The sequence below is a fragment of the Mus caroli genome, chromosome 18, assembly GCF_900094665.2.
Source record: "Mus caroli chromosome 18, CAROLI_EIJ_v1.1, whole genome shotgun sequence".
NCBI lineage: Eukaryota > Metazoa > Chordata > Mammalia > Rodentia > Muridae > Mus > Mus caroli.
Window position 1 is genome coordinate 34822391 of NC_034587.1, and position 10241 is coordinate 34832631.

Below are 10241 nucleotides of genomic sequence, written 5' to 3' on the forward strand. Positions count from 1 at the left end.
GTGAGTTTGAGGCCAGCCAGGGATATATATTGAAAGCTCTGCCTCAAAAATGAATAATAGAGAAGACAAACTACTTGGAAACTACTACATTTAAGTCCGTGGCAAGAAACAAAGCATCCCACAGCAGCTGCTCTTCTCTGGGACAGGCAAGGCAGAGCTCGGACTCCCACCTTACAAAGGACCCCAGATTTGGGATCATTGTTTCTTTCATTAGCTTTCCTGAACTATATTTAAAAGGCTTTAGCCTGGTGGAGTGGCACACGCCTTTAATCCGAAGCAGGGGTGAGCAGATTTCTCAATTCAAGGCCAGCCTGATCTACAGGGACAATCCCAAAAGGGCTACAGACCCTTTCTCAAAAACAAAACAGTAAGGCATTAAAACTCAGATTGTACATGATAAGAGGTAGAATTTTTTCAGCAGATGGCCTTTCCTTTGGAAAATGTCCAGCTGTTGACATTTGAATTTTCTCTGAGATTACTTTTCTTTAGAGATAATATTCTAAGATGTTTAAAAAAGATTTTACTAATTTGCAATTATGTGCACCATGGAGATCAGAAGAGAGCTGAATTCCCTATAATTGGACTTAAAATAGGTTGTAAGCCACCATGTAAGCACTGTAAACCTAACCTGTGTCCTCTGGAAGAGAAGCAAGTGTTCTTAACCCAGGGGTCATCACTGCAGAACCTAATCACCCAATCTCAAACGTGTATGTATGCCTAAACATTGACTTAACAGGGCCCCTTACAGTAAATACATATAAGCTCGCACACAAATTCCTTTTCAGCTGCTGTTCACCTCACTCTTAATCTGTGTGTTTTGAGTTGAGGCCTCCATTGGTTCAATTTATACAGAAAAAATAAACTTTCTATTCTCTGTTAGATGGCTTCAAAGGATAAAGATCTTAGGTATCAACAACTCTGAGCACAGACTTTTAATGAGTTCCTTTCCTTACAGCTAATTACCATCAGTAGTGGCTAACACTAGGGAAAAACTATTATATAAGAGATTCACAGGGACTGGAGAAATGGCTCAGTGGTTCAGAGCACTGACTGCTCTTCCAGAGGTCCGGAGTTCAATTCCCAGCAACCACATGGTGGCTCACAACCATCTGTAATGTGATCCAATTCCCTCTTCCCATGTGTCTTAAGACAGCAACAGTGTACTCACATACATGAGATAAATCTTTAAAAAAAAAAAAAAAAGATTCACAGGTTGATAAAACTATTCATATTTTTAGACAAGTCTCTAAAGGGTCTATATAACAAAATTATAATTTTTGCATTAGAAAACTACATAAATGTAATGTTTTGTATACACCAAATAAAGGCATGAGATGATACCTCTTAAAATGTGATAAATCAGTGACAGAGCAATTGCCTAGTGTTCCCAAGGCCCAGCACACACACCCCCCAACACACACACACACACAAAAGCGCAATTTGCGAATAAACCCATAAACACTGAAAAATGTCTGTCTTTATACCATACTCCTTAAGCTAAGAGCTGCATGAGAAAAGTGAATCTTTCATGAGGATGTAGGATTTGGATCTCAATCTTCATCTTTATCTTTTAAATTTTATTAACAGATAATTACTCCTTATGCCATTTTTAATATTAATATAAAAATGTCCAGAAACAAGAAAACTACAGGAATAAGTTGAGTCAATTTTTATGCTGTAGATATTCTAAATAAACTTTTTCCAAAATAGACGGTTTGAGCCTTTGTTGAATTTGAAACAAAACCTAATTAAAACAGCTGTTTGCCTAAGCCAGGCCTGCCCATGCACACCTACAGTACCAGCACTTGATTGAGAGAACTGAGTTCAAGGCCATCCTGAGATACAGAGTGAGTCAAAAATAAAAAATTTCTTTGTAAACACTTTACTATCATCTCTATGACTCTTTAATGCCTATTATGATCCAGTTTAGTAAATGGTAACATTTGTTAACTCTTCACTCACCATATTCCAGGTACTGTTCTAAGTAAGCCTGCCTTATGATTTAAGTCAGTCCAATAGCCCTGTGAAGCTGGTAATACTATCACCTCCATTTCAGAGAGAAGAAAATAGAAGCAAATGGATTAAGCTACAGCCCAAAAATCATACAATCAAGTCACTGATACGTACTAGTATGCCTTGACCTCAAGCTGTTCAGACTAGTTGGGGCTTGAGGCTCTGGCAGCCGTCAACAGCAATACAGAAGGCAAGTTCTCAATGAAAGGGGCCAGATGACTTCCATTCTGAATTCATACTTAGTTTGCCTGGGGGCAGCTTTTTAGTATTTAAAAAACACACAGAATTTTTCTCTGTGTATGACCAGGACACAGGCTTTCATACTGGGAAATACTAATGAAACAATATGAATAAACATCAGTCTATTAAATAATTGTAGAGTTAAATTGGCAATAGTTAAAATATAATCTTAATCTAAGCAAGTGGAATAGTTTATCTGATAACTGCTTCCAGTATTTTACAGATAACCTTAGTGCTTAAGAAAAAGATACAGACATCCATCAATAAAAACTAGGATAGTTTAAGAAGGCTCTAGACCCAGTGTTCATAAACCTCCAGATGAAGTGAGTGGACCTGAACCTTAATATATAATGCAACAATGAATTTCTCCATTTCCTTTCCTGGTGTTTTCCTTTTTCTAAAAACAAAAGAACAGCATTTATCTTGATCTACACCATTCAGTCATTAAACTCCATGAACCACCTCAACTTACGGTATTCATAGAACAACAACATAAACAGTGAAAATTTGTAGCTTTTATTGTATAAGAAACAACCTTTATGAAAAAACTTGCATTTCTGTAACATGGAAACTTGCTGAGGTAAAAAAAATATATTTCTAAAAGAAATTAACTTTACTGCCTGTAGGCTAGCTTATTACTGATCTTAGCACCAAAAAAAGAAAAAAAAAAAAAAAGGACTAGAAACTTTTAAGAAACAAATTGTAATAAAGTCCTGTAGTGATTAAAAGTTCAAGTGTTTTCATTTCACTCATCTTTCTTGTATCTTCCCTACAACAAACCTGTCTATGTAATCCTATTTTCTTAAGAATGAAAACACACCACCATAGTTATGAAAAACAATCAAAAAAAATTCAACGAAACTCAGGGAATAAGAACATTTCAAAGAAAAGAAAAAGTATTTCAAGACCTTACTCTGAAAATATTTTTTTCTTGAGCTGACTAGTCTAACTAAGGACTAAAGTCAACATGCTCACTTCTCCAGAAGTGATTCCAGCTCTTCCTGCAAAGAGCTAAGCTGCTCCTTTTCGCGGTCTTCTTTTTGTTTGAGCTCATCCAGAACAGCCTGAAACCTGTTCTTGAGAGCCAGGTTTTCTACCTTCATGATGAGATCCTCCTGGCGCTTTGCCCTGTCTTGGGTTTCTTGGAGCTTGCCTTTCATGTTATCTATCTGCTTCTGAATTCCCATAACCAACTGATTGGTTCCTTCATTTTCTTGGTGTTGCTCGTCGGATTCATTTAGCTTGTCTTGTAGCTGTCTCTCCAGATCTTCCTCAGTGTCAATGATGTTTACGTCTTCTTCATCTTCACTGCTGCTGCTGAGGTCATTGAATATCTCTCGAAGCTCATCATGCTCTAGTGAGTCATGGCCTTGCCTGTGGCCAGACATTCCTGGAGAGGAGATGTCCAGTCCTTGATTTTCTGTCTCCTTTGTTTCATCTTCAGCAATTATCTCCCAACGAGTACTGACAGCTTCTGCATCTGTACTCAGCAGACGCTTGACTTCTTTTTCCACATCTGGAGATTCAATGTACTTCTTCTTTGCTGTCTTCCGGAACCGTCTCTTTCTGACATTTTTTAGAGGTAGAGTAATTCCATGGTTCCATACAAACTTTTTCTCTTTGTCCTTATCTTTTTTCTTGTTTGCTTTGGGGTCAGCAGTGGCAGCTGCCTCCTCCACAGGAGGGTATAGGTCACCATCTACTGTGGCTACAAGCATCTGAGAGATATCAGCTGTCTTGTAAAAGGTTTTCTTATCAATGGTTTTCAAGCTTTCCGTAACACAAGGCAAATCGACCAATTTTGCAGCCAAGGGCACTCGATCCACTCTGACAATGCCGTGACGCCCATCAGGGTGTAACTCAATGCTCAGTTTGTCTTTCAAGTTGACGTGCCCAGACTGCACTGCCCTCCTCACCGTAGCGGCATATTCTGGGGGCAGTCGTAAGATAAACTGGCTCTCTAGCTCATGAGGTACATCATCTTTGTTCTTACTCATCTTTAATTCCTTGTGAGCTCCTACAACAATTAAAAAGAAAAGGGGGCAATGTTATTAAGTATAATTTTAAACTCGTAATTACCGAGTTCCAAGGAAAACAGCAACTAAGTGGAACACAAGCTAGTGCCTATTTTGTCTTAATTTTTAAACTAAGTTCCAAGTCTAGTCTTTAAACTTTTAAACTTTGGCACTGTCCCTGTTAAACTCACTCGTCTGCTAGATGCAGTATCAAATTAGAGCCTCTAAATGACGCTGCTGATAACCTGAACAGCAAAAGAAACGGCAGCGACTGAGGGATTTTAGGCACAGACCGTCAGTCTAGTCTGGCAGACAACCCCGATCCACAGATTCTCTCCAATAAGATATAAAAGTATTAAAGAAAAAGAATAAGTAAAGGGAGTGAATGAACTCTTCGACTCCGGTACTTACAGTTCACCAGCGACTGTGAACTCAGCTTCTTGCGGTTTGAGCAAAGCAGCAGGGAGCGGTGCGTCCGCCTTCCGGTTTCTCCGCGCTCTCGGCGGCCTGGCAGCGCGACCTGCGCGCTAACAACGAGTCGGCTAAGGACCCGCGGCGCGAAAGCTCGCCACCCCGCCTCTCAGAGAGCCGAACACCGGAGACGGCCTTCCCACGTCTCTCACTGAAGAAAACGAAAGAAAGTGCTCCGTCAGAGCGGAAGCAGACGCGGCGTACGTCACAGACCGGAAGCAGACGCGAGGGGCTGGCCGCCGCTCTTCCGGAAGTACAAGCGGCGCGCGCAGGCGCACTTTCGTAATTACGTCATTCCGTGACTACGTCTTCTCGTGAGAACTTGCCCTGTATAGGATGTTTCCAGAAAAGCTTGGCTTTGGAAATGCATAATGGAGATTCCAAAAAAGTAAAACATAAACTTACCCCGTAAGACAGCACTTTACGAAGTCGCGGGTCGGGACTTTCTAGAGTGATTACCAGAGATAAAGGTCGACCCTGCAGAAAGCATCTTTACTTCCCAGGGCATACCCAGTCGGCCTCCGCTAAAACATTGGAAACAACACAAAGTAAAAGTAAAGTGCCCAGAACAGCGAAATGATACAGTATTGCTGTTCACTCTCTAACGCGAAGAGTCGTTGTTTTAGTCAGGGTTTCTATTCCTGCACAAACATCATGACCAAGAAGCAAGTTGGGGAGGAAAGGGTTTATTCGCCTTACACTTCCATACCGCTGTTCATCACCAAAGGAAGTCAGGACTGGAACTCAAGCAGGTCAGGAAGCAGGAGCTGATGCAGAGGCCATGGAGGGATGTTCTTCTCTGGCTTGCCTCCCCTGGCTTGCTCAGCCTACTCTTATAGAACCCAAGACTACCAGCCCAGGGATGGTCCCACCCACAAGGGGCCTTTCCCCCTTGATCACTAATTGAGAAAATGCCTTATAGTTGGATCTCATGGAGGCATTTCCTCAACTGAAGCTCCTTTCTCTGATAACTCCAGCTGTGTCAAGTTGACACAAAAATAGCCAGTACAGTCGTGTTTATTGCCTTGAGAGGAACTAAGCCTTTGGCTTCATTTGTATTTTTGGCTCCAGAGGACCAGGTGTATGTATGTTATGATATTTTGGTAACATGTCAGATAGCTATAACTGTAAACAAATGTTTTTATGATGACGCAGGTTCATTTAGAACAGAATTGTCAGAAACACAAACGGTCTGATTTTGTTGAGGAATGTCCACCAAAGAACGCTGTTCAAACATAGGTTTAAGCCAACAAATATTAGCTAGCCAGTGACTACACTGGGTGTTCTGGATCCCAGTTGGCCCTGAGACTTTGTCAGGGTGAGATTTTAAGCACAAACAAATGTCCTGCATTGGCATACTTTTATTACAAGAACCATAAGCTAGAGACTGACCTACAGAAGCCAAAAAGCAAGGCTGGTACATTTAGAGACTTTCCCAGAACTATGAAGTTTGATAAATTAGGTCTTTATTTTTTATTTTGCTCATTGGTACTGTCTGTATTAGTTAGGGTTCTCCAGGGTCACAGAACTTGTGGAATGCCTATATATTAAGGGAATTTATTGTAATGATTTGCAGTCTGTAGTCTAGCCACAAAACAATGGGCAGCTCTAAATGGGAAATTTCAAGAGACTACTTGTTTCACCTGGTCTTCTGTATCCTGAAGACATAGGTAGCAGCAGATGTGCTGGCAAATAAGTGCAAGCAGGCAAAGAGTTGAGTCTTCCAATGTGCTCCAGCAGAGTGTTCTGCCCAGATTAAAGGTGTGGACCACCACTCCTGGATCTGGAACCTAATTTGTCCAAATCTGGCTTTGAAATAAGAGATCTGCTTGCCTCAGTCTCCTGGAATTAAAGGTGTATACTACCTTGCATGGACCTAAGCTTTTTATGGCCACTATGCCTCAAGATCTTCATGTAGATTCCAGCCTCAAGACCTGAATCATTGGTGTGCCCTCCATTTCTGGATTGTGGTTCATTCCAGATATAGTCACCTTGACAGGCAGGAATACCCATCACACTGTCTATGTGATGAATGGTACTTTCATCATGGAGTCAGTAGTGCTAAGGTCTGGGGACCTGTTACAGCTGAAGTGTAATATGGAAGCTTTTTTAAAAAATCTTTTTAATACATTGTCTCTGTGACCCTACCTAGGGAGAACTTTGAACTCTTAGTGATCCTTCTGGCCCAGTCAGTCTTCCATGTTCTGGGATAACAGCAACCACCCACAGCATGTGTCCTGGCTCGTACTGGCAAGTATCTTTTTAAATCATCTTAGAATTTATTCTAAGTAAGACGTCTTTACTGTCCTACTGCTTGGAGCTGTTTGTACCATGGATTCGTCAGCATGTGACATAGTACTTGGCATAAATGACAGTTTCCACTGGTTTGGTTTGGTTTAGTTTGGTTTGGTTTGGTTTAGTTTGGTTTACTGAGACAGTCTCACTATGCAGCCCAACCTGGCCTCAACCTCCCTGAAACCTGCCCCTGCCTCCTGAGCACAGGATCAAGATTAAAGGAGTGCTGTATCACACCTGGCCGTTCCCACTTCATGATATCCATTTTTACATATTATTTTATTTGGATCTCTGTGACGGTGCATCAAAGCCATTTGATTTATGTCTTCTAAAATACTCACCATATCTGTACTGGCTAGATTTGCGTGTCAACTTGACACAAGCTGGAGTTATCACAGAGAAAGGAGCCTCCCTTAAGAAAATGCCTCCATGAGATCCAGCTGTAAGGCATTTTCTCAATTACTGATTAAGGGGGGGGAGGGCCCATTGTGGGTGGTGCCATCCCTGGGCTGATAGTCTTGGATTCTATAAGAAAGCAAGCTGAGCAAGCCAGTAAGTAACATCTCTCCATGGCCTCTGCATCAGCTCCTGCTTCCGGACCTGCTTGAGTTCCGGTCCATACTGCCTTTAGTGATAAACAGCAGTGTGGAAATGTAAGCTGAATAAACCGTTTCCTCCCCAACTTGCTTCTTGATCATGATGTTTGTGCAGGAACAAAAAAGCTGACTAAGACACATAGCTAAATTAAAATGACCCTCTTAAAATGTGGTTAGCATTTGCAAAATTCACTTTATTTCTTTCTATACTTAACTGACTTTGTGGTAGAAAGTTTTGTCTTGTTCATTGTGTTCCAGCACTTAATACAAGACATAAGAGCCAGACTTGGTGATCAGCGGGGCCTAGTTAGAAAAAGAAGGGCAATAGGGGTATGCCCTGGGAAGGTCTCCCTAATCCTTGCTTCTTGACCACTATGAGCAGAGCATCTCTGCTGTCACATGCCCTTTTTGCATTGGGCTGTACTTCACATCAGGCCCAGAAACAGAGCCAGCCAGGCAGCCTGGCACTGAAGACACTGATACCAGGAGGCAAAATAAGTCATTACTACTGTTACGTGGTTTATATAAAATATCTTGTCAGTTGTGCCTGGCTGTGGTGAGATGCCAAACCTACTCAATCTTGGGACTGGCCTCCATCTTAAAGAAAACAAAATACCTGAAAACTTGAGCTGCAGCAAAACCCAAGCTGCACCCATGTACCAGGAAGGACCCCAAGGCTTCTACTTGACTACAGTGATGCCCTAACTACTTCCTAGCAAAAGTTAATCAAAGATTAGTCTGATTGTTTCAGATGAACTCTCAGACCATTTGTAATTGTATTTGGTCTTGATTCAGAGTACCCATATGTCAGTTTATAGATAGTAGATGCTTGTCAGACCAGGCACCTCTTCCCTCACACACTCACTTGCTTCTATTTTCCCCTAAGAACTTGTCCTGCTGAGGGTTAAAAGCTGTTCTGCCTTCCCTTCCTGTTCTGCTGTGTCAAGGTTGAGTTAGAGGAGAGCCAAGACCAAGCATGTAATAAAGAGACCCTAATGCTATTACATCAGAAATGGCTCCTTGGTGGTCTTTTTGGGATTCATGAAGGCTTCCTAAAACAACATTTTGGTGCTTTGGCCAGGAACTCTTAAGGTCCCCAGGATCCAACGCTTAGGATCTCAGTGCTGGTGATGTCTATCTGAGTCTGTGAGTCTGTCCATGTGTTTATGTAGCACTAGGTAATTTGGTCTGTGTCTACGCAGTGCCCGTCTTTTTTCATAAATCCTGAGTGGTGCCCAGATCTGTAATTTCTTTTCTAAAAAGAGGCCTAAAAGAAGGTATTTTGTGGTCTGATGCGATTGAGCAGACATCACAAAGACTTGTAACCACACAGGGACTTGAAGACATTCCAGGCTCTGATCAGGAAAACTGAGTGTCTCATTTGGATTGGGGTGCTCGGACGCTTGCCATCTGGTTATGGGTCCACTTGGGCTCATGTTTGTTGTAAATTCTGTTAGAACTAACTGTTCTCTACTCTCCTGTTTCTTGTTATGAGGCAACTTTTGACTTTGACAGAAGATGTCGGGTCTAGAGGACCCAGCCTCTTGGCTTAAACTTTTTCTCCCCAGACAACAAGCAGAAGTTTTTGCCTCTGCTAGCAAAAAACCCAAGGGTATGAAGGAGGAGACACCAGACCACCTGTCTCCTCCTACATTATCTCTCTACCCAGTCCTCCAAAGAGGAGCAGAAGAGGTTGTTTTTCCACCCCCACCTTATTCAACCCCTCAGGGGGAATGACAGCAGCTTCAGGCAGCCCTGCCTTCTGAGCCTGAGTCTGTTGGTCTGTCCTCACAAGCAGCAGGGCCAGTTGATGATCAAGGAAACCAACCTCGTCACTATTGAGCCTTTGCCACGCGTGACCTTTTTCTACTGGAGAACTCAAACTCCCCCTTTTTCAGACAATCCTCAAAATTAAATTAATCTCTTAGAGACAATCCTTCTCACCCACCAGCCCTCTGGAGGTGATTGCAAAGAGCTCTTGAAGGTTTTCTTCACAATAGACAGAAACCAGAAAACTGGTCCCTGGCCCTGGGGGGACCCCGCCCAGATTAGGACTTCAACTCTGCTAAAGGTAAGGAGAGACTAAGTCATACCACCATGCTCTGATTGGCAGGTCTCAAAGTGGCTGAGACACAGCCACTAATTTGTCCAAAGGAAGCAAAAGCAGCAGTAGCTCCAGCTTTTATTAACCAGGCAGCACCAGATAGCAGGAAACTCCAAAGGGTTCAAGTACCAAGGGAAAAGAGTCTGAAAGATAATGGCAGAAGAAGCGTTTAATAAAGATTTTTTAAAAAAGACAGGTATAAGAGCAGAAGAAACAGATTCTCGATCTGGCAAAGATCCTGTTGGCAGCCATGGCCAAACCTGAGGACTGTAGGAGATGTCTGAAACAAATGGCTTCTAGAAACCAATGTGCATACTCAGGCCCTGGTGCCAGGCCAGTGTAGTGGCCCACCTGTGTAGGAGATATCTAAACAAATGGCTTCTACAAAAAGAAGTAAGGGGGGACCCTAAGGACCAAAAATGGACCCACTTAGAAAAGAACCAATGTACTTGCTCTAAAGAGGAGGACCACTGGGCCAGGAAATATGCCAAGAAAAAGCCCATTCAA

The 10241-nt window shown here is 42.2% G+C and overlaps 1 protein-coding gene across 1 annotated transcript; it reads right to left on the minus strand.

The window, feature by feature from the left end:
* Positions 1-2748: 2748 nt before the first annotated feature.
* On the minus strand, positions 2749-4948 carry Taf7 (TATA-box binding protein associated factor 7). The gene is made up of 2 exons (XM_021150914.1): positions 4680-4948; positions 2749-4270 (listed from the first exon to the last, which is right to left on the minus strand). The coding sequence occupies exon 2, from the start codon at positions 4248-4250 to the stop codon at positions 3225-3227; it is 1026 nt and encodes a 341-aa protein (XP_021006573.1). The 5' UTR covers positions 4251-4270; positions 4680-4948; the 3' UTR covers positions 2749-3224.
* Between the last annotated feature and the right edge of the window lie 5293 nt (positions 4949-10241).

Bases quoted from the DNA above. Each gene is read 5' to 3' on its own strand.
- Taf7 (XM_021150914.1), bottom strand. From the start codon at position 4,250: ATGAGTAAGAACAAAGATGATGTACCTCATGAGCTAGAGAGCCAGTTT.